General features: G+C 50.5%; 1 protein-coding gene across 8 annotated transcripts in view; it reads left to right on the top strand.

Annotated features, from left to right (window-relative positions):
* ATP2B3 (ATPase plasma membrane Ca2+ transporting 3) overlaps positions 1-24,351 on the top strand; it is a 65,995-nt gene that overhangs the window by 2,334 nt on the left and 39,310 nt on the right. For all 8 annotated transcript variants that reach the window (XM_084789072.1, XM_084789067.1, XM_084789065.1 and 5 more), the window contains 5 exons: positions 15,784-16,117; positions 21,475-21,672; positions 21,772-22,029; positions 22,441-22,566; positions 23,180-23,305. In XM_084789072.1, coding sequence (XP_084645198.1) covers positions 15,910-16,117; positions 21,475-21,672; positions 21,772-22,029; positions 22,441-22,566; positions 23,180-23,305 — 916 coding nt within the window. In that variant the 5' untranslated portion in view covers positions 15,784-15,909. The remainder of the gene's footprint in view (positions 1-15,783; positions 16,118-21,474; positions 21,673-21,771; positions 22,030-22,440; positions 22,567-23,179; positions 23,306-24,351) is intronic.

Here is a 24,351-nt window from a genome sequence, read left to right as displayed (position 1 = left end):
GGGGGGTTCTGCACAGAGCCAGAAGGAGAGCCAGTCCTTGGGGAAGGAAGCCCCCAAAGCTGGGAGCATGCTTGGAAAAGCACCAGTCTCAGCAGAGGGAATGCCACTGTGAGCCCCTAGGGGCAACCAGGGGCACCAGCAGCGTGTGGCAGACACCCATCTTGGTCTCTAATGACAGCAGCTCCATCTCTATGCCCAATGATTTCTGTGACCTTGGCTGAGTCCCTTTCCTTATCCAGATCTGGGGGCAGGGTGCACCTTGCAGGCTCTGCACTGACATTTCAGGATCCCTAGCTGGAGATGCTAGGCTGAACCATTCAGGACAGCAGGAGAGCTGAAAAGCTAGCCAGTGAGTGAGCAAGGCAAACTAGTCAGCGAGCAGGAGATGCCAGCCTGTGGAGCACTGCGCATTCTTTATTCCAGTGTGGCCCAGCCAGCCAGAGATGCAGCCAGAGGGGGCTGTAATGAACTACCAAAGCCCCTCTAAGCGTGGCTGTTGTGAGATGAGCTTGGCTGAACTCTTAGAGCTAATGCAGCCATGTCCAACTCCAGCCACTTGCCCTGCTCCCTACACCTCTCAGAGCAAGTTGGTGTATCGTACTCCCTTCCAATTTTAAGCTGGTGGATTCTGTGATTCAGTAATGGGTCTGTCTCCATCCTAAGCTACTAGCACAAGAAATAATGACAGCACTAACAATGGGAGTTACCTTGGGCCAGATAGTGTTCTGAGTGCTCCACAGACATCCCTTGTCCTGCCCTTCAATAACAACTGAATACAGCACGTGCTGTTATTATCCACATTTGACAGATTATCAGAGAAGTTAGGTAACTTGCTCAAGGTCATCCAGCCAGAGAATGACAAAACCAGGACTGATCTATAGACATAGCCACCTGTTATGCTATCTCCAGAAGTTTCTTCCATTGTCTCTAGAAGTATGTGTTGAGTTTAACAGAACTGAATTGTGGGTAAAACTAGGATTCTTGGGAGCACTCTGGAGCTCAGGAGCTGAGATATTGGTATTCCTGCCCCATGTCCCCACTGAGAGAAATGGGTAAAAGGTGATTTCTACCCATCCAAAGCACATAGAGAATGGTTCACTTTTAGTAAATTATCCATGCAGATAATGGGGAGGGACTGTGGCACTGGAGCCCCCTGAAGCCTATCCAGTGCCATCTCTGACTTCAGAGTAAGCCCTAGCTGTCCCCCAGGATGGCCATAGCAAATGGAGACCTACAATGTGCAGATGGCTCCTCCTTGTCTCCTGTCATTTCCCCGCTCCTCACTGTCACCCTCCTCCCTGCCCTGGCCTGACCAGAGTAAGCCAGGCCAACAGTGCCTGGCTGGAAAGCTCTCCCCTGCCAGGACACCTTCTGCTGGGTGGGAGATGCTGGCAGCAGGCCCAAGAGAAGCCTGGGGAGAAAGGTCTGAACCACACACCATCAGGACAGAGAGAAGGAGGTTCTCAGATGTAGGGGAATTTGGGCATCTGAGGCTGTGCCAAGATTGGGAGGGGAATAAGTCTAAGGTCACATGGCTGAGTAGATGGCAAAAATGAACTAGAGCTATATGGTTCAGCCCAAAATGTTCCTGGAGACTTGTGCCCAGACCAAAGGTGTGCAAAGAGGGGATACTATCATTTACCTCCAAGTCTGCTTTTTTCTTCTTAAATATGTGTTTTGTTTATGTGTATGTGTGTGTGCCTGACTGTATGTCTGTGCACCACGTGAGTGCACACATGTGCATGCAGAAGTCTGTGGAGGTCAGATGAAGGCATCAGACCTCCAAAACCTAGAATTACAGGCAGTTGAAAGCCACCATGTGGGTGCTGGGAACCAAACTGGGTCCCCTGCAAGAGCAGTAAGTGCTCTTAAGCACAGAGCCATTTCTCCAGCCTGAAGTGTGCACTTTTCAAAGGGATATAGAATTCCCTATTCTTCAAATGAGTTTGTTCATTAGTCACAGTGTTAAGACACTTTCTAAACAACATTGTCCGATATGCCAGCGATTAGCCACAAGTGGCAATTTAATTAAAAATGTAATTACAAATTCCTTCTTTGCTTGCCCTGAGCATGCTTTACAAGTGCTTGGTAGCCTTGTATGGCTGCTGGCTTCCCTTTTGGGTAGAAATGTCCCTATTACTGTCTTATGGTACCATCTCATTGTGTATGTAGACCTAAGTCCTGACATGGGTTCGAAAGCCACCTGTACAGCACTCCCCGTGGAGTTCGGGCTCAGGTTCTCCCAGAACACCTACCAGAAATGAAGCCTTCAGGGAGTTTTGGGTACTCATGAAACACGTGATTGGCTACGCTCTGATTGGAGGGCTTAGCAACTGAAGACACAAGGTGCCAGGATGAGTTTGAGTGGCTTGCCTCTCAGAATGAATGTGTTCCATTATCGAGCTGTGGCCAGCCATGCCAGGGGCCACATCTGATTGGTGTGATGGCCCTTGGGGATTCTGCTCTACAGTCATTCAACCATATTTATAGTAGTCCTTGTGCCGTGTGTCTGGTTCTGTGAGAGCAGAGGGGAAAGCAAAGGTGCTTCACTGTGTTCATTAAAGAATCTGCCACCACCGAAGCACCCAGCTGGCTGGATCCAGTAGCTTAGGTAGAGGCTGGGAGGCTAGGCTGCATCTCTCAGGGCTCAGTCCCCAACGTTACCCCTGTCCTGCCCTGCCCAGCCTGGCTAAGCAACTCAGACTTAGCTAAACAGCCAGAAACCTAATTTCTCAGGAGCCACATGGGGCTGATGCTTGATAGATTGGCCACAAAAACTAGAGAATATCATGCTCAACAAGGCGCCACTCCCTACACAGACCCTACACAGACCCTGAGGACTCTCTCCTGACTCCTGGAAAGGGAGTAATGGAGGCAGACATGGACATTCCAGGTTAGCCTGTCCGTGCCAGAGTGCCTGAACACTCAAGAGCCCTTGGGTTTTTAAAAAATAACATTTATTTTCTTCTTCTTCTTCTTCTTCTTCTTCTTCTTCTTCTTCTTCTTCTTCTTCTTCTTCTTCTTCTTCTCCTTTTTCTTCTTCCTCTTCTTCTTCTTTTAAAGATTCATGCTTTACAGACTTATTCTTTATTTTATTTTATTTTTTGCTATTAAAAATAAAACACAGCCAGGAGTACACCTGTAATCCCAGCACTCCGGGAGGCAGAAGCAGGTGGATCTCTGTGAGTTCGAGGCCAGCCTAGTCTACAGAGAGAGTCCAGGACAGCTAAGGCTACACAGAGAAACCATGTCTTGAAAAAACCAAAAATTAATTAATTAATTAAAAATAAAACACAGGGGGCTAGAGAGATGGTTCAGTGCTTAAAAGCATTGTATGATCTCCCAAAGGACCTGGATTCGATTCCCAGCATCCACATGGCAACTCACAACTGTCTGTAGCTCCAGTTCCAAGGGATGTGACACCGTCACACCAACCAGTGCACGTAAAGTAAAATTAAATAAATTATTAAAAAAAAAAACAGGAAAAAACCTAAGATGTAAGAAGTCCCTTCCTACCCCATTGTATCACCAAGTACAAGCCAGTTTTCCATTCCACTGGACTTAATTCTGCTCTCTTTTCTTTGCATAACCTATTTATTTTCACATTACTGTGATTAAACCATGGGCCCAATTGTGTGATCTATTTTTTTTATCTCATATAAGCATTTTCTTTATTAATATAATCCTTTCCTAAATTAACTTTTTCCCAAAATGGACATAGTTCAATTTGTTAAAGTACTTACCACACACACAAAATGTCAACTTGAACTGTGCCACAAAGACACTGCAAATGATTACTCACCCATCTGACAGTTATTTATCAGGCATGCTGATGTATCAGGGCAGTCCTCAGTAATTACAATTTTAATGGCTGAATAGTATCTCTCAGGAGATTGTAATTCGCTTAATTATTTGGCTATTTTTGGAAATCTAGGCAGCTGGATTTGTTTCACTCTTTTGCATGAGACTGCTGAGCATCTCGGGGCAGAACACTTGCCCTGTCCTGAGGAGAGGACCCAGACAACAGTGCAGCCTGCCAAGGGCTCTCCAGAAGGGCTTCTCAATGTGCCGGAAGGGCTCACTCGCTGCAGCCTTGCCAGCTTTAGGTATTCCACTCAAACAAGCTGCCATAAGTATCTAGGTCAGAAAACAGCTACTTTGCTTTGTCTTCCGCTAATTGCCATTAAGGGTGAACATTTTCTACAAGTTTCTAAATTGGATCTATTTTGTTTTTAGTAAATTACCTGGTCTCGATTTTATTTACTGAGGTTTTCAATGTTTTTCCTGTGTGTTTGAATTAAGAGAATTAATTTATACAAGGTAAATAATGGTATGATATATTTTCTGCACAACATTTTAACCTCTTGGCTCTTTGCCTTTTGATTTTTTTCCACTCATAAGATAAACACTTTTCTGATGTCTTACGGGGATTGTAGGCCTAAAGAATCTCTGCTTTTTAATTAACTTTGTAAATTGTGTGTGTGGTATGTGTGTGTGTGTGTGTGTGTTTGTGTTTTGCTTGCATGCACGTGTGTGCCTGGTGCCAAAGGAAGCCAGAAGAGTGTGTCAAGTCCCTTGAAACTGGAGTTCCAGATGGTTATGAGGCTCCATAGCAGTGCTAAGAACTGAACTCAGGTCCTCTGTAAGAGCAGCAAAGAGCAGCCAGTGCTTTTAAGCAGTGAGCTATCTTTTCAGCCCCATTACATGATCTCTTTACAAAATTCTAAGAGCTGTCAATTTGAGGTTTGGTATCCCGCTCCTCATTTGTAGTTACATTTACTAAGATATTTGAATTTTTTTTTCTGTACTAGGGATTGATGCCAGAGTCTTGGGCCTGTTCCCACTGAGCTACATCCCCGCCCTTTCTTATTCTTTTTGATTTAGAGTTTTAATTTATCACCCAGGCTGGCCTTGAACTTGCAGTTCTTTTGGCCTCAGCCTCCGCAATAGCTGGAATTATAACTATGTGACCCCACACCCGGTAAAATATTTAAGTCTCTAAACCAGGGGTCAGCATCCTCTTTGGAAAAGTGTCAGATGGTAAATGTTTTTCATTTTGCAGAATGCATGGTCTCTATGCCACCTACCACACTGTTTATGGAAGCACAAACATAAACACAGACCATATGAAACTATTCACAAGCAAATTTTGCTGATTTTGACCCTTGAGCTGAGGTTAGTAAACCTCATTTAGTCCACAAGAAATTCATTTCAGGACTGTGAGGTAAAGGGGCAATGTGTCCCCAGCCAGGTCGCTAGCCGCCAGTCCCCATTTCTTTTATCAAGTCATTTGTTCCTTAGAGAGTTTATATTGGATTGCTCATCTTTCCCTCAAAATAACCCCAGTGGCATGTCCCTCTGGTATCACTTGGGTTCCTGGACAGCAAAAGCACAACCAGAGCTTCCTGACTAACAGGAAAGCAAGGAGGGAACCAAGGAGGAGAGATGGGAAAGGCCCTGTGGCCAGCTGTTGCTGACCTTGAATGGTGACCACAGGCCTCTTTGGTTCTCTGAATGAATGTGCTTGAGAATGAGCCATCCTGGTTTCCCTTTCTGAACTTACCTGGGAACTTGTTAGTCCCTGAACTATCCTAGAACTCGGAATTCCTTTCACTCTGGTATTTTGACTTAAACCAGGATCATGGTTTATATAAAATAATGTCGAGATTGGTCCAATATCGCTGAAGCAAAGTTTGCATAGCTGGCTGGCCAGGGCCATGATGGTGGCATGGGACGTGACAGAGAAGGGAGGAGTTCTTTCTCCAGATTAGGCCATTGGTGTTTGCAGAGCACAGCTCTGTTTCCAGGACAGAGCTAGGGGTCTGTGTCATAGCTCAGGCCTCAAACTGACTACCTCTTCAGGCACAAGGGTACTTTCCTATCCCCATAAGCTTCATCTCCATTTCTCCCAGTAGAATGTGGCGACAGACATACAACATCTTGGCTTGGAGCCACAGGTCTGAAAAGGATGGTTGTGGTCCAGGGTCTGAGATTCCTAGGGAGGAGGGAGCAGAACCACATTACCACCTAACTCCATATGCCTGTCTCCCAGGAAGAGGCCTTTGGCGGCTGCACTGCCTGTCAGTGCCTCTCCCAGCTCTCAGCTCACGGGGCATCTATCCATGAGCATCTATGGGGCAAGTGAGGAACCTAGAGGACAGCCTGACTTAGTGTTCATGTGCCCTACTGTGCAGGGGGCCTCTATGGGACTGAGCCCCTCCCAGGCCATGCCGTGAACACTGCAGAACCAGGCCCTGGTTGCCATCAGGATTACATGGACTGAGCTTTGCACCCCAAAGGCTCTGCAGTGTCTTGCCACCACAGTTAGCTGTGATGGTGAGGATGCTGGAGCCGTACCTAGCAGCCTCGCAGGTGACCCTCCCTGGGCTGCAGCTTCTTGAGGCATCCTTTCTTGGGGTCGCCACGAGTCACTGGCCTTTATTTCCTCTGTTACTGCATTTGCGTCAACCTGGGGAAGGATGCCCTGACCTGAGAGTGCTGAGTCCTTGCTGCTGGGTCACAGAGGCAGCAGAAAGAGTTGATTCCATCTCTAGTGTTTTCTATCCCCAACCTCTGCTCTCTCCTCTGCTAAGAGTATCAGGGCCCAGAAGTTTTTCAAAGAGAGGAATGGTAGCTTTGAGACCCCTGTGGCCTCAGCATTCCACAGTGACAACTCTTTTCCCACATAGGATTGGTCCTCTGGATGAGGAAGCTAAGTCACAAAAGGAGCCGAAAGAGACTACTCTATGAGCATTGGGTCCCCCATGCCTCTAGCTCCTGACCTTGATGCCAGTGAGTTCCTCCTAACCCTGACCTCTGCCTATCAGCCTGTTTCTTCAGGAGGACACAAGCATGTCCTGGTAGTCTTCTTATCTAGTCCCATTTGTCCTGGCTGGAAGGACTCACCCTGGCCTCCAGCTGGCTATAATTTCCTTAATTACCTGTTTAGGCCTTGGCTATTTCCGGTTGCTAGGCTGAGTCTGAGATGGGACTGGTACCACAGTAGCCAGCAAAGCTGGGAGACTTGGGTGTCTGGGAGACAGGGAGGTTTCTGGCTGGGAAGGGCTGGAGGACTGGAACCTGCTGCCTCCTACGCAGGAGGGTTTCACAGAGGCTAGCCATGGTGGCTTTGGGTCTCCTTGCTTCTCTAAAGACCACAGGGTGGCCCAGTCGTCTGTGCTTCCCAGGGCAGGCAAGGGAAGTTGGGGCCTGGTATGTGCGTGGGGGCGGGGCATGGGGCTGGCTTGGCTCCTGCTGCAATGCAGCTAGCTCTCTGCCCGCACAGCTCGCTGTAATTGGATAATTAGTGTCATTATGCTTCCTGCCCATCGGCTTCTCCAGCTCCTGCTCCCTAGCGCTCCCCCTTTTCAGCTTCTGCCTTCTCTGGCAGAAAACAAATGACTGTCCCCTTTCTCCATGTGGAGTCATGACCCCAGTAACCGTGCTGCACGGTCCCAGCCAGAGAGGCATTTTTAACTTCCCTTTGGGACCCAGGGCCATTCACCACTGTAAGACCCACTTGTGTAGGCATCTTGGCTCATCCCACAAAAAACATTCTAGAGCCCCCAGAGCAACATGGGATCCAAGCAGGTCAAGGGAGTGACCCTGAAAATAGGAAGACATCCTCAGAGGCACATAAGCCCTACACTGGTCAAGCAGAATGTTCCGGCCTCAGCAGTGGAGCCTGGTCCTGCCCTTTGAACTTCAGGGTCTTGCTGATGTCAGTTTCAAGATACACAGAGGTAGAAGGTTTGGGAAAGACATATGAGGCAAAACTGACAGACTGAACAGAGACCTTGCCCTGCCCTGCTTTCCTTATGCTGGCCTGATGGTCAGAAGGAAGTCTTCAGAAACCTGCACTGGATGTGTACCAGCTCAACAAGGAAAAACGAAGTTCTGTTTCCAGAGAAGCTGAGTGACTCTGCAGCCAGTGCCTGAGCTGCACAAGGACACAGCTATCCAGCCACTATATTAACTTTTTGAATTGGTTCTAATCAGTGTCCATTGCTTTCCTGGATGCACTGGCAGTCACTTAGCAGAGGAGCCATACAGAATCCTCTGAAGCCAGCTTGCCAGGTTTCTATCAGCCTTTCCTTCTTGCTGATGATACGACCTTGAGGAAGCACCTCAATCTCTTTGCCACAGTAGGCATCCTTATCCCTTGACATAGAGCCTCCTTGTGCAGAGCAATCATAACCACTCCCACAAGGCCTTGGTACACACTACTTGGCACAGTCCACCGGCTTGGCTTGCATGTGACAGCATTGACCTTTTGTCTCTTTCTTGTGGGCCTGTCTTCTCCCATCTGCTTTGACTAGAGCATCTAGGACAGTGTCAGATAATACAGGGGAAAGGGAGCCAGGCTTCAGATGATCACATGCTATAGGGAGCCCATAAGAGTGTGAGATCTGGCAGATCCTGGAAAGTTCATGAAGCCTCCTAACTCCCCATAACCAGGTCTGAATTGGACACAAAGTGAAGGAGGAGGCCCTGGCTCTTCCCTGTGCACCTCCAATTTCTTCAGCTTATGGGGTTATCCTCTTTAGTATACACTGGGAATAACAGCTTTGTTAGCAACAAAGTTCATTTCTGGCTCACATAAAAGTCAAGCTGTACAACCTGTGGCTGCCGTGGTGGCTTCTTTGTATATAAGGATCTGGGTTCCTATATTATGCACATAGATCCATATGCAAGATGACACAAGATAACTGTTACCACCTGATCCTCACACCAGCATTTCAGCCAACAGGAAGAAGAGCAGGGGAGAACATGTTACTTCTCTTTCACGCTCCAACTTGAACCTTGATGTTGTCCCTGTCACTTTTATTTATATCCAATTGGCCAGAGAATAGTCACATGATCATATGTAGCTGCAAGGGAGTCAAAAGAATATAGTCACTGACTAGAAAGCAAGACATTTAGCTATCAAAATATCATGTAGTCTCTTCCAGAACATTCTAAGGGTTCATTAGCACTTCCCAGTCATTTTTGGCACTAGATGTTGACCTCAGGGCCTCATGATGCCTAAGCATTGACTTTACCATGAAGCTGTGTCCCCACCCTGCTTTCACTAGTTTATTTTGAGATAAATTCTCCCTAACTTACCCAGGATAGCCTTGAATTCATTCTACATCTTAGTCAGGCCTTGAACTTTCAATCCTCCCATCTCAGCCTGCTAAGCACCTGGGATTACAGGCCTTGACCAACCACCACCAGGTCCTGCTTCCAAAGTCACATTTTGTGTACAGAATTCACCCATTTTAAGGGCCAGGGTTTCCCAAAGTGATTAAAGCATCCCTTCTGAGGATGGACTGGGCTTGCTGGCCCCAAGGAAGCTCTGCCAGTAGCTACAAGAGAGGTAGTACACACCTACACCAACCATTTCCAAGTAGGAGAGCAATTTGGAGTATCTCAGTGATAGGCCACTTGCTTAGAATGCTTGGACCAGGGGGTCTGCCCCTAGCAGCACAAGATAGAAACAAGAGTGGTTCACGTAGGTGGGCAGTAATGGCAATAGCATCCAGCATGGAACAGAGGCACATGGGGAAGGGGTCTCCCTAACAGCTCATCTTCACATGAGCACAGTGGACCGCTGATTTGACCTGTCCAGGAGATAAGGTAATATGACTTGGGAAGCCAAAGGAGACCACTCTCCTTTCTACCTGTCTTAGACACAAATAAGAAAAGTGGCTTTTTTCCTTTTGGCATTATAGAAAAAAAAACACAATAACAACAGATAATATAAAAAGGACATCTCCACCATTAGAGCCAGCAGGCACTGAAGGACAGTGCATCCTTACTGCTGTACCACCATCAGCAACATCAATCTCCAGAACTTGCTCACTGTCTCAAGCTGCAGCTCAGACCCACTAAACACCAGCTCCTCACCCTCCTCCCCAGCCCTCAGCATCCTACTGCCTGTCTCCATAAAGCTAGTGGCTCTCAGGACCTCCCAGAAGTGAAGCCAGACAGGCTCTGTCCTTTTATGTCAACTACATTATAGCATGTGTAGGAATCCCCTGCCTTTTAAAGGCTGACTGATGGTTCATTATATTCAAATGGAGGGATATCCAATCTGTTTGTCCAGTCATCTATCTATGGACATTAGGATGCTTCTACCTTTTGGCTATAGTGAGTAATGTTTTTGCGAGCATGTCTATACAGGTCTCTGTGGGTCTCTGCTTCCTACTCTTAGGAGATGAGGAGCTGAAGATGCTTAATTTTTAAAGAAACTGCCGCTATGTATTGCATTGTGGCTGCAGCATCTATCATTCCTTCCTGAGGCCTGTTCTGACTGGAAAGCTTGGAACCTTCCCGAACCTCTGAAAACAGGCAAAATACATGGTCACAAATTTGGCTGGGCATGGGATGCCCTTGAATGGTGTTTGGTTGGGTACAGGTCCCAAACCTCCTTTTGGAGTGGACAGTTCTCCAGGTGGTAGGAGCCATGCAGGGCTTGCCTGGGCTGCCCTAGGTGAGAGTAAAGTGATTGGCCATCAATTAGATGTTGACCCACCCACATTAGGCATTATCTGCATCCCTACCCCCACGCATGACGATGCTGGGATCCATACTTCTTGGCTGGAGCCTCTGCAGGGGCTTCTTTGCCTATGTGCATCTATCTTTCTGTGGGATGAGCAGGGTTCCTATGGCCTTGCTAACAGCCCCCAGCCATTCTCCAGGTGGCCTTGGTATACTTGCCTACAAGGGCAGGAGTTCAGGCAGGTGGATTCTTGAGCAGAGACAGGGGTACCATGGTGGCGGTTGATCCTCTTCTGTTGTTATTGTTTTTTCTCAAAGCTGTTCTGGGCTTAGAGCTATTTTGCGGCGGTGGCGGCGGCAATAGCAGAGTGTGCACAGATTGTACCAGGAACAGGGGGAGGACAGAATGGAGGGGGGTCTGTCCCTTTAAATCTGTTTTCTCGGTTTTATTTCCTTCTCTTTTCCCATCCTCCTCCCTCAACCAGCAAAAGTGGTGGGGCTGTGAGGGCCCAAGAGCTGCAGTGACAGTGTCTCTGAAATATTAATGAGGCTGTTCTCGGCCTGGCTCCTTCCCTCCCCCTCTCTGCCTTGTCCTTGGGTGGTCACCAAGGTGCATCAAACAGAGAGGCGGGGCCCTGTGCTGAGAAGGAAGATGTGGGAAATCAGGGGTTAAAGCACCGCCCCCAGGGCCCCAAGCCAACCCTATATCTGCCCCATCATGTTAGACCCAGGAATGGCCAGCCAGCTGCCCTGGAAGATTCCCTCCTCCCAGACCTCCTCACCTGCTCCCTAGCTGGGCCCCAGGCCCTACCCAGTGTGCAAGTGTGGCTGGGATGTCTGGCTATAAGGTTCCTGTTCCTGCTTTCTCCTCTACATGAAGCAGGCTGATGTTTCTGGGTGCCTGGAGATAGAGAGAGGCAAAGGAACTGTTCCCCCGCCCCCAGTGAGTCATGCTGCTGGGCCCCAGTCATGTCTGGAAGGAGAGTCCTAACTTGGTGAGTCCATAGGGAGATACTAGTGGGTGGTGAGAGGGCCCAAGGTAGAGGCATGTGCCAGATCAGCCCAGGCTTCTGCCTTCTGCCTATCTAGGTAGACTCATGCCGTAGGTCCCAGACCTGGCTCTAGCACCAGGACATTGGCAAGCTCAGGCACCATACCCTGGATTTGTTCAGGGAGATTGTTGTTGTCACTCAGGACTCAGAAACTACAGAGGCAACTTGCATCTGGGACATTCTGGCCTACACTAGTGCTGGTGTCTGGCTGTATCTATCCCAAGAACAGTGGCAGCACTTGGTGTCTGGATGCCCCATCACTAGTACAGGACATGTGTCCACACAGACTTGGTTGGTGCTGGGTGAGGGCAACCCTGGACTTCTTCCAGACAATATGATGAATTTCAATGCATTTTTAAGCAGTGGACTTTGCTTTCTGTGCCTTGACCCTTCTGAACAATAGGCTGGGCAGCTCCACAGAGCAAGTAGACCAAAGGGTTCCACCTGAGCCTGCTGGAGAAGCTACTCAGGGTACCAAAAGGATGTCCTAGTGTGGGCAGCTAGGACTTATCTCTGGCCGTTAAATAAGAGCTTGACGCCTGAGGTCTCGGGTCCCATCTGAGCCCCAGTCCCCACTGTGTGAAACAGGTACTGTGCACAGTGAACTGCAGTGAGTGTTGGTGGGTGTTCTGGGTATTGTTATCCGATGGACACTGACAACTCAAAATTCAGTCCTAAGAGTGTGGTCACAAGAGGAAGCTCAGAAGCAGAGGGTCCTTCCCTCAGGACTGCCTCCTGAAGAGCAAGGCCACCTAGGGTCGGGGTAAGGGCACATATATTAAGTTCAGAAGCTGGCAGAGCGCCCACTCAATGTGTCCAGGGGTGGGGCCGGGAGGGGGGAAGGAGGGAAGGAGGAAAACAGGAAGAGAGAGAGAGAACCAGGAAGGATGAGCCTTGATTTTCTGCTTAAGCAGATTTGAGTCACTAGAAGAATGGGCGCTCCATCTGGGCTTGAAGGGGTTAAAGTGTCCAGGCGTCACTACAAGGCACTTTGGATGATGGATCTGGACCCATCTTCTTCAAGACCCCACTATTTGCTAAGGTAGCAGCCTGGTGACAGTCACACAGTGAGGCTGAGCGAGCCAGGGAATCCAATGCCTCGTGTAGAGAGAGGTCTCCCCTCTCTGTACCCTATCATGTTGGCAAATTTGTGCTAGGCTGGAGCAAATGCCAGAAGGTCCAAGTGCCCCTCTGTGGAGGCTCGCAATTCAATTAAGCCAATTAAGGTCTGAAAGATGAAAGAGTACAGAAATGGTACGTTCCCTGCCCTTCAATGCCTACAGGCCGTTCTCGGCAGCCAGCCCAGGCAGGAACCTCTGTCAGGCCTGCAGAACTGATAGGCCTGCTCACTTCTGTTCTTGGTCATTTCCGTGATGGCTGTTGTCCTTATTAAAGCTGGAGGAGGCCATCATCCAAGTTTATGGACAAGCCAGGGATGAAGAGTCACTCAAAAGGGGCCTCCCCTTAGCTGATGCCCTGTGACCTGTTGAGTGAATGAAGACGAGGAAAGTTTGACTGGCCACATCTAATGGCTTCATGCTGTCCAGGATAGCGCTGCCACCTCGCTCATAGCGCCAAGCCTTTGCTCTGTGAACCAGGCCCCACTCACTAATGCCTCCAGCCCCATCACCATATGGGATGCACCACTCAGTGGTCAACAATGTGTCTCAAAGAATTAAAGATGCAGGTAAAATCAATCCTTCATTTGTGTTCTCTTTCCCAAAGAGCCAAGCTTGGGGTGAGTGAATGTAGTTCTGAGCCCTTGCCTATGAGGTCATCAGAGCCTGAGGCAAGTACTGGCCACCCCTCCACAAGGGACACTCCCACATTTTCACTTGCCAGAACCTAGGGACATATAGCCCTGTTGATCTGGCCTTTCCTAGCAGCCTTGCCTGTCTGGGACATAAGAAGCTGACTCAGAGGGGGGCTGAAGCCAGTGCCTACCCAGACAAGCCAGACCCATTCACCTTGCCCAGCAGCCAGTAGGCTAGGGGTGGCTAGAACTCACACCTCACAGGCACACCTAACTGCTTATGCACTGGAAGTTCAGGGAGCAACTAGAGATGGGGTCAGAGAGAGAACGAGAGGAGCACCCTGAGTAGTCAGGACATCATCCTAAGCCAAGATCACCTGGGGTAGGGGCTGGGGGAGGCAGGTAGCAGTTGAAAGCTAACCTTGAGGCAGCAGTCTCAATTTCTCCTGGCTCTGTCATTTCCCTTAACCAAGCCTCAGCTTTGGAATTTGTTCACCCCCTCCTAGGCGGTCGGCATGGCACATTCACCAGTGGAAGGAACACGCTCTGCCCAGCTTCCCATAGGCCCACTGCTTGCCCCTGGCATCCCTAAGCCAGTGATTCAGGCTGCTGCTTCTCAGCCAAGCAGAAGGGCCACGGCCCTGCCCCACCCCCAGCCTGCCTTAGCTGCTTCTCCTCCTTTCAGTCTTTTCTTCTCTTTGTCCTTCCTAGAGGCCTTCCCTGAAACCCCAGGGCTTTGGGCCTCTGGACCAAACCTTATTTCTAGAACTCAGCCACACAGACAAAAACAATTGGTTGAGTCTCGTTGAACTCTACCACCAAAACCCAGTGCCTGCCATTTAGTAGATGCTCCGATAAATATTTATTTATTAGATGACCAACTGGGAGAACTGGTGGGAGAGAGGTGCATGGGATTGGGAGATAAGGAAGTCATCTTGTATTTGCTATTTTCTCCCCACGTCTTCCAGAAGTAAAGGCTGCTTGCTCCATGTAGAAAGTGATGAAACAGTTAACACTCTGGTGCTCAAATTGTGAAATGCTGACCACTTGGAATAGACATTTCCTATGTGCCCCACCCCCATCCCCACCCACCAGACTTGCAGATAGGCACACCCACTTTTTCTTGAGAGCTGAAGCCTCCACATTTGGAGCATGTGTGGGAATGTTTCATTGTTCCCCCAAAGTCTCTGCTCTTCCTCTACATGTGATACTTACAGCTCATGGCACCCCAGAGGGCTCACAGGCCTAACCCACTGGGCTCTCCTGAACTGAGGGTCATGCAGTTAACCACCTCTATTTCAGCTGCATTAGGACCTTTTTGCATTTCTTCTAGGCTTTGGGTTATTTTTTTTTTCTCCACAGGTGGTTCTAGATCAGAAACCTACATGGATGTCTGAGCTCTGAGTTTGAGAGGATTGTTCAGAGCCAGGAAGGTTGTTGCTGATAGAAAGGCCAAAGCCTTGTGCTCCAAAGCTAATTCAGTTCTAGGGGACATATACGGCAAGGTTAGCATATGGCCTTGGGCAAGGAGGAAGACAGGTCCAGTGGGGCCTAATGGCTCCACTCAGACCCCATGAAGGCCAAAGATAGCAGCTTCAGGGGACATCAGTCTTAGGTAAGTTAAGGCAGAAGAGGGAGACAAAAATAGCCCCATCAAGCCCCATAGGAGGGGAAGGTGGCATGGCCTGCAGTGGTCTGGATGTTTTCAGAATGAAAGACTTTAGTCCTTTGTCATGTGGGTGTGGTGTCAGAGTGTCAGCACAGTCACTTGTGACCTGTGGTTGCTTTGGGCTTTCTCCTGGTCTCCTCTACTTTCATTCCTTTTATCCCTACCCTTCTTTCCCTGTCCAGTTTTCTTTACTGCCTTCATCCCTCACCTTTTTTGTGCTTTCCACTGGGCCTCCTCCCCTCCTCCTCCCACCCCCAGGTACTCTGAGGGCCGCAGAAACACCCTTTACACTCAGCCTTGACAAGGAGCCCAGCTGGCCCTCTCCATGGGTCAGTCTATCCCCTGGAGCCCTGAACAGGCCAGGCCTGAGCCACTGAGGACTGCTGGGGACTTAGGGCGGAGCATTGGCACTGGACAAGTCTTATTCAGACAAGAACAGGAAGTAAGGTGGGAGGGTCAAGCAAGAAGCTGGTGGTAGGCACTGCTGTCCTGTACATATCAAGCAAAAGCTGCTACTGTTGACCCCAAATGTATTTCCTCACTTCCAAATGGGTTTTCAAGAGGATTAAAGAGGCAGAGAGATGTGGCCACTCCCTGCTTCCCCACCTAACCCGCCCTCTAGCTCAGAGTGCTCATGATGGGCAGGATTTGGCGGGGGTGGGGGTGGGGGGAAGCTGGTCTATCTGGGGAGACCTGAGAGATCAATTTGGCACTTGTGAGTCACAGAGCACACTGAATGAAGATGGGCACAGTGATCCCAGAACCCTAGGCCTTTGTTCTGTCTCAAGCAGTCCCTTGGTCTCTTCTTACCTCCTTCTTCTTCCCAGGTGTCCACACTTAGCCTCTTTCCCACCACCACCTTGCCTCACCTCAGCACTGGGGTCTTAGGTGGCCACCTGTCCCTAGCTGCAACTGATTTGAGGCTACACCTGTGAAAAGGCCTGACAGACAGGATGGGTGACATGGCGAACAGTTCCATTGAATTCCACCCCAAGTCCCAGCAGCAGCGGGAAGTGCCCCATGTGGGTGGCTTTGGGTGCACACTGGCAGAACTGCGAAGCCTCATGGAGCTCCGAGGTGCTGAGGCACTACAGAAGATACAGGAGGCCTATGGTGATGTCAGCGGGCTGTGCAGGAGGCTGAAGACCTCACCTACTGAGGGTAAGTCCACCAGATTGGGCAGGGACACAGGGGCTGCCTTACCCCTGGGCTCTGTGGCTCTGCTGCTATGGCTGCCTTGAATGACTCTGGAGGTGTGGCCCAGTTGACTCTTGGAGGTCACAGAAACTGGATTGTTACCCTCTGCTCAACCACTTCCTCTTGCCTGGAAGGTACTTTGTGCAGAGGTAGATTGTCATCCTCTGGGCAACTAAATTCCAAGCCTTTGTCCACACTTCTGTGATCAGTCATTTTGCTACAAGAGGAAAAGAGAGGGGAGGGCAGATGAGGACCGCTAAAGGTGGAGGGTCCAAACGGAAACTCTGACTTCCTCCCATGGAACAGCAGTGCCAACTGTGTCCTACTGTAGGATGAGGAAACCATGCCTCTGTCTATATATTTGGGGTTGATGTGTTTAAACTTGGGCTCAGTTAAGAGGAACCAGAAAAAAAGGTGACTCAGCCCTCTGGGGTCACATTGCAGGGGTCATCACCATGGGAAGGAAGGGATGGCCTAAGGATTGCACAGAGACCAAAACTAGGGCTCAACTGTCACATGATACCATTAGCAGTGGCAGTGGTTGGGATTGGGGAAACTCAGTGCTCAGTAGCAAAGTGCAAACACAAGGGCATGGGTTGGAGTTTTCAGCTCCCATGTAAAAAGCTGATTATGGAGTGTTCCTGGACTCACAACACTGTGGAGGCAGAGAGGAAAGTGCACTGGGCTTGTGTATCAACCAATCTAACCAACCAGTGACCAGTGAACTCTAGTTTCAGTGAAAGACTTCCTCACAATTAGGTGGAGGACAAGTGAGGAAGACACCTGGCATTGACCTTTGGTCATGAGCATATATGAGTGTTCACACACACATACACGCACAGAGAGAGAGAGAGAGAGAGAGAGAGAGAGAGAGAGAGAGAGAGAGAGAGAGAGAGAGCGCAATACCCAGCTGTACCACAGACGTACATGCTCGAGTCAGTGCAGGTCTCAAACAAGTGAGCCTCTGAACCTCTGGAAGATCCAGAGTGGAGGTCCAACTGTCGTCTTGAGTCCTCAGTTCCCTGTTGCCAGGGTCTTCAGTGAGACTAGGGTCCCCAAAGAGCCAAACCTAGCCCCAGATTTCAAGAGCTAGAACCCTTTCAGGCCCATCTGATGCTGGCCTGGCAGAATTTCCAGCTTGATTGATTTTATCATCTGCCCACCTTAGTGGCCCACCCAGTCCTGCCAGTCCTGGCCATCACCTGGCTTCCTTCTGCTCCCTGACTCCCCTGTCCCACCTATCATCACCAGGCCTTGCCCATTCTTCTGCTTATCACCTCCAGCCTCCTTGCTCTGTCCTTGTCCCACTCAGAGCCTCTAGGGAACACACCAGATGCTCTTACTCTAGCCTTGCCCCAAGTGGACTGAAGAAAGCATCATTTGTCCCTAGGCAGTGCATGGGCCCAAGAGAGCATTAGAGGTAAAAGAAGGCAGGCCCATGGGCCAGGTTAAGAACTACAGATACGGTGGCCTCCCTGGGCCATCTGAGTCTTCCTGAACTGAGCTGTAGAGCTGCTGCACCCATGGACACCCTATTCAGTTTGCCTGCCCCCCACATTCACACCAGCCTGAAGCAGCATTCTGTCAGGGCAGATGGCTGGGCTTAGTGCCAAAGGATCTCTTTCCTTCCTCCTCCTTGCCCCCCCCTGCCCTACCCCCCCCCCAGGACTTGGGGCCTCTGAGAAGGCTGAGGTAGAGGACCATTTAGCCACAAGGGCTCTGGCCTCTCCCAGATCAAAGGAAGCAGATGGGCTTCGGCTGGCAGCTCTTCCCTCTGCCTGTCAGGCCTTGTTAAATATTTAAAATGTCAAGGCCCCTGGGAACCTGCCCGATTCTGCCACAGAGCTCCAAAGCTCATCTGGTGCCTCTAAATGGGGTGGGTGTGGAGAAGAGCAGGTGTCCAGGTGGGTGGTTCAGCCCCTGACAGGCCTCTGAGACCCTGAGTCCCCATGGCAGCCCAGGGACCAGCCCATCCCCCTCAGCTCCTTTGGCCCAGCTGTCTGGGGCCAGGAGCAGGTGACTCTCACTCCAGCATTTCCTCGGCTCAGCAAACCTTGAACAGGCAGGCTCCCCAGCAGGCCTTGTTAGTGGGAGGGGCAGGCTTAACTGTACTTCCAGCCACATGCCAATCCCCTGGTGCCCAGAAGGGTTTGACATAGGACAAGGGGCCAGGTAGGTATGTGGCATGTTGGTGGAGGGAACTTCAATCCACTAATCTCTCGGCCTCCATAGAGCTTCAGAAGGATTCCTGAGCCTATGCTGAAGAATGGCCTGCCTCCTTGTCAAGACCTCAGGGGAGGCCAGTTGGGGCGTTCTGTGCCCTGCCCCTGTCTTGTCTGATCTCCACAGGCAGTCAAAAGAAGGAGGGAACAGATTAGCTAAGAGCCAACACAATGTGGTCCTAATCCAATTCTGATGGCATCTGGCCTCTGCTCTGGGCAAGCAGCCCATATCTGTCCATGCCAACCACCCAGCCTCTGTCCCCACGTCTTGGACCTGCTAGGTGGGCACGTGCTTGGAATCAGAGGGGCCACAGGCTGCCTTCTGTAACACACACACACACACACACACACACACTGGTAGTTGTGGCAGTTGTTAGGACCCCAAATCCCACAGAAAGGCCGACACTTCAAGGTCAATCTGAAGGCAGCTGCCAGTGTCAGGAAAGGAGATGGGGAGCACGGCTGCAGGAGCAACCATGATCCCAGGCCAAGGCAAGGCAGAAGAGAAAAAGGGAGTGAGTACCTGCAGGAAAGAGCCTAAGGGCCTCCCTGGCCTCGCGGGGGGGGGGGGCAATCTAGGCATGTGAAGTGTGGGATACTCAGGGAGCAGTAGAATGGGGGCTCCGGGCCAAGGGCAGTGTAAACCCCAAGTGTCTAGGAGCTCAGAGCTCCAGTGCATCCCTTGTAATGTTGCATCTCTAAAAGTTCCTGTAGTTGAAAGAGAAAAGGCTCAATGTAGAGGAAAGGCTGCCACCCCTAGCTTGGACCATGTCTCCATCACTGTTACCACAGAGGCTGAGGTTTCCCAGACACCCTACCCGGGAAGCTGTGGGACTTCAGAAAGAGGCCTTTGGCCCCAACAGAAATCTGAGCTGCCGGCCCAGACCAGGCTCAATGAGGCCAGGAAAAGAAAGGCAGGGACAGCTGCAGCCCTTCTGGGTGGGGAGGACACGGTGTGGCTAGATGTGGACGTGCCAGGGCTGTGCTGCTTGTGACTTTTGCTCTGCTTAATCCTTCTTCTTCATTCAAGCTCCACCCTGCTCCTCTGCAGAAGGCCCACTGTCAGCAACTCCTTATTGGGCTGGGGCTGTCTTATAAGCCTTCCTAAACCCAGCCCGCTGGGCATCCCCTGTGCACTGGATGGCCCTTTTGCTCACCACTCAGCTGCTCCAGCAGGTGGTAGAAGCCATGCCAGGGACCCTGGTGGGAGCTTCAAGCTACCATCATCCATCCAGTAGGTGTCAGTATGGAGCTGGTCCCGGTGGGGTGTGGCACTGAAGTCCTGCATGAACCTAAAGAGAGAGGCTGGATCAGCCTGCAGACTTAAAGAGAGGCTGGATCAGCCTGCACAGAAGTCTTCAAACCAAAGATGAGGGTATGGCTTCACCTCACTTGCCTGAGGTCCACAAGGGGTTACCTCCAAGGCCTTGAAGGCCTGAGGTAAGGCCCCTCTCTGCCCTTGGACCCTGATTTGACTGAAGTACCTCATGTTCCGGTTGAGAGGGCCTTACTAGAAGCCCCCTCCTTGTTCTCTGCATGAGCCATTGACAAGCTCCTTAGCCTCAGCCATGTCCATGTCTCATCATCAGGGGCGGCAAGTGACAGAACTGGATGAAAGGGGGTCGTTGTGAGACCAAAGGAAACCATGGGGCCCCTCAGGAGGCTGATCACTGAATTTTTCAGCACCACTCTGGGTGGAAGTTCACGCGGTTCCCAGGCCATAGCTCATGTTTGGCCCCATGGCCAAAGTCTAAGAAAGCGTAAGGTATAGGGAATCCATGTGGCTGAGCACTTCTTGGCCACTGTGGGTCATCTCTCCTCAATTCTGCCATGGTAGCTCAGCCTCTGTGGGACTCTGTTGTCCTTTCCTGGTGCTGGTCCTTTCACTCTTTAGCCTTACCAGCTTCCTCTGGAACTGGTGAGCAGAGTCCGCCCCCCCCCCTTCCCAGGACGGAGTAGATTTCCTGCACAACCTGGAGAATCAGTTGCACAGGCCACAGCTCCTCCCTGCTGGCCCATACCTCCACCTTGAAGGTCTTCCTCTAATCACAAAACAGTCTCCTTGTATATGTTTTCGAACCTAAGAATGTTCTCTCGCATTCATTCTTTCTGCTCCTTGCATGAGAAACTTCTAGAAAATAGGCCTCCATACATCTCCAAAAGATCTTGCTCTATCTTCTTCAACAAGCTATACTTCTAGACACCCTTATGTCCCTGGTCCCTGCTTCCCCTGTGTCTTGCCCTTTTTGTAGGTTAGGGCATAGGGTGGGGTGGCCAAGGTCGAGGGGCTGGCCCACTTTCAAGGTGCCAGTGTCTCAAACACACAATCCCATCTTGCAGACTTGTATGGGGCCTCGTGACCAGATCCTTGAAAAAGACATGGAATCTAAGTGTTAGGAGAAAGGCAACTTGTCTGATCCCTTTGGAGAGGGCTCTGACCACTTCTTTGACACTTGGGTGAAACTTGGCTAATATTACCTGGATCCCCTTGATCGGTGATCTCCTCACAAATCCACTGAAGCCACCTAGATAATGGTTCACCCCATCCCTACCCTCAGCTCAGGGAGCCACTGGCTGCCCTGCCCTGCTCCTGTCTCAGGTACCCTCGGCACATAGTTCCATAATCCTGGGTCCTTGCTGCCTTTCCCTTTGTTGGGTGTTATCACTTTACTGAAAGCATCTCTCCCAGATAGCTTGGACATGGAAGTGACAACAGACATGGAAAGTGCATGGCCTAGGCTAGTGTTTCAATAATCAAGACATCCACAGTCCAAGTCTTCCCTCCCATCTGCTGTCCAGTCAGTGCATCAGGAAATTGATAACCCCCTTTCCTGGGCTACCATCCCTTCCTCGGTCTAGGTATTCCCTGTGAGGGCTAGGGCTTATAGCACTATGCCTGTACCACTCTGCCGTCTCTAAGCATCCACTCCAGAGTTCCAGGAATGCAGGCTTTAGTCAGAGAGCCACAAGAGCCACTCTTGCAGCAACAGCAGCAGCAGCAGCAGCAGCAGCAGCTTAGTCGGGAATGCTTATGGTACCAAGGGCTAGCCTGTATCATCTTCTTCTGTGCTTCTGCCACTTTCCTGGGGCACTATGTAGGCCTGGCAGACAACACCAATGACTTGGAGAAACGCAGGCAGATCTATGGGCAGAACTTCATCCCACCCAAGCAGCCCAAGACCTTCCTGCAGCTGGTGTGGGAAGCCCTGCAGGACGTGACTCTTATCATCCTGGAGGTGGCTGCCATCGTCTCCCTGGGCCTCTCCTTCTATGCACCGCCTGGAGAGGAAAGTGAAGGTGAGAGGTGAAGGCACTGGGCTGGATGGAGGTCCCAGATCTTGGCTCTCATGACTTCACCTCTCCTTCCTTTCTGTTCTCCTTCATGCTTGGCTACAGCCTGTGGGAACGTGTCTGGTGGGGCAGAGGATGAAGGTGAGGCCGAGGCTGGTTGGATCGAGGGTGCTGCCATCCTACTCTCTGTCATCTGTGTGGTGCTGGTCACAGCCTTCAATGACTGGAGCAAGGAAAAGCAGTTTCGGGGACTTCAGAGCCGTATTGAGCAGGAACAAAAGTTCACGGTCATCCGAAATGGGCAGCTTCTCCAGGTTCCTGTGGCAGCACTGGTGGTAGGGGACATTGCCCAGGTCAAATATGGTAAGTGTGCCCATCTTCATCCACCCTGCCAAGAAAGCCTGAATTCTATTTCTGAGAAGGGTGAGCCAGAAGAACCCCTCCCAAAGTCAGACTGTCTCCCCAATAGTTTGTATTTTTACCCACAGGGGCCTGAGATAGAACATAGGGGCTTTGAGAGGAGGCAGAAAAGGAGTTGGAGACACAACAGTGCCCACAAGAAGCAGGCTGGCCTCACTACTGCAGGCCGCAAGCGCTGTCCCTTCTTCCATGGTTAGATGTAGATGTTCCCCTCAAAGCAGGAGGCTGAAAGAAGACAGCTCCCCAGTCCCTTCTCAGATGACAGGACTTCCCCCTAGGAAAGGTGGGAAGAAGCAAGGGTGGGGAGATCCCATGGACCCATGGCCTCTGGTTCCGGCCTGGGCTGGCCTGTAGGAGACCTTCTGCCTGCCGACGGTGTCCTCATCCAAGGCAATGACCTCAAGATCGACGAGAGCTCCCTGACCGGCGAGTCGGACCATGTACGCAAATCAGCAGACAAAGATCCCATGCTGCTCTCAGGTGAGGGCCACCTGCACAACCAGCCCAGGGGAAGGGCACCTGGAAAGCATCTCCAGCTAAGCCATCCTGCTGGATTTGCCTTAGCTAACACCTTCCTGAATACCCATTTTGGTTGGGTAGTCTGAGAATGCTACCCACCGCCATGCTGGAGGCCTGGTGGTGTGGCTCCAGCCATAGGAGAAAGAAATGGGCCTTCTCTGCTCAAGAGGTGTCGTGAATGGGACTTCCTAAGGGAGGGCTTTCTGGGGTCAATACTGTACTCCTTGCACATGCAGACTCTGGAAATCACCCAGTGGGTGCTTTGTTCCTTTTCTAGAAGGTTCTCATTCAGCCTAATTTTATCTTAATGAGAAATGTAATATGAAATGTGACAGAAAGCCCAGAGCCCCTGATGGGCCCTGTGAATGTCACTGACAAGGCCCTGCCACTCTGTGGTCCTCCAGACCAGTCCCACTACCCCATGTCTGGAGACGGGTGGCAGTGTACATGCAGAAGTCAACAGTCGCAGTGACTTTTGTCTCAGGGAAACTCAGAAAACCAACCTGTGGCTGCTGAGTATGTCCTATCAGCCTGTGCATATCTCTGTCTTAGTTCCTCTGTGTTTCTGTGCCAGGCACTCATGTCATGGAAGGTTCTGGAAGAATGGTGGTAACAGCTGTTGGTGTGAACTCCCAGACAGGCATCATTTTTACGTTGCTTGGGGCAGGTGGAGAGGAGGAGGAGAAAAAAGACAAGAAAGGTAAGACATCTATGACATCCGATGTCCAGAGATGATGAGGCAGCTCCCTTGTATGTCACTGTTCTTGCTTCTTCATCTGCCTGCTGGCCAATCCAGAGAGATGAGTGGGAGGCACAACCCTCTTCCAATTGTTCTCATTCTTCTGATATTTTTCCATAAGAGCCAGCAGATTGATGATCCCTGTGTGGGGGCAACTTGCCTTAAACGGCTATTCCCTAATGGCTTTGGTGCATCTGTCCCTGGGGTGGAGTGTAGTCACAGAAATGTAGCCTTTTACCTCACTTTGAAAGGTGCTACCTGAAGCCGGGCATGGTGGCGCACACCTGTAATTCTAGCACCCAGGAGGCAGAGGCAGGCAGATCTCTGTGAGTTCAAGAACAGCCAGGGCTACATAGAAACCCTTGAAAAATAAAATAAATAAATAAAATAAAAAAAGGAAAGAAAAGAAAAGAGAGCAGTGGGTGGGGAGAGGGAGAGAGAAAGAGAGAGGAGAGAAAGATGCTGTTAGGGGTCTCCAGGCCCACCCTCTAGAGATATTTCTCAAAATGATAGCCAGGGCCAAAGGATGCTGGATGGACTTGAGAAGGGTAGCCCTGGCTCTAGGGCCAGTAATGAATGGAAACAGGGCATTTTAGAGAGCCCAGCTTCCTTATGACCCTGGGCTCACTAGCACAAAACTACTTTACTGGCCCATCCTGCCATGGCACTCAAAACTGTGGTGTTATAGAGCTTCCCTATGCGAGGCAGTCCCTGCTTCGCTGTGATGCAGGTGAGCTGCCTGCCCTCCGTTCTTTCCCACAGCCCTGGGTGACTAAGGTATACGCCTGCCCATCTTAGAGGACCCAGACGCAGAGTAGGGACAGACCAGCATGAGGGAGGACAAGTTAGTAGTCTTGGCCTTAGGCCACTCCTTAAAGCCCCCTGTCCCTGGGGGCAGAGAGACATGATCTGGCAGGGCTGCTTTATCCTTGTTCCCTGGCAATCTGGCCCTCTGCTTTCCTGGATGGGTACCTCCCTGCTGCTGGTAGGCCAGGTCTTCTGCCACC

The sequence above is a fragment of the Acomys minous genome (assembly GCF_964271855.1).
Source record: "Acomys minous genome assembly, chromosome: 7".
NCBI lineage: Eukaryota > Metazoa > Chordata > Mammalia > Rodentia > Muridae > Acomys > Acomys minous.
This window is presented reverse-complemented; position numbering and strand designations above follow the sequence as displayed.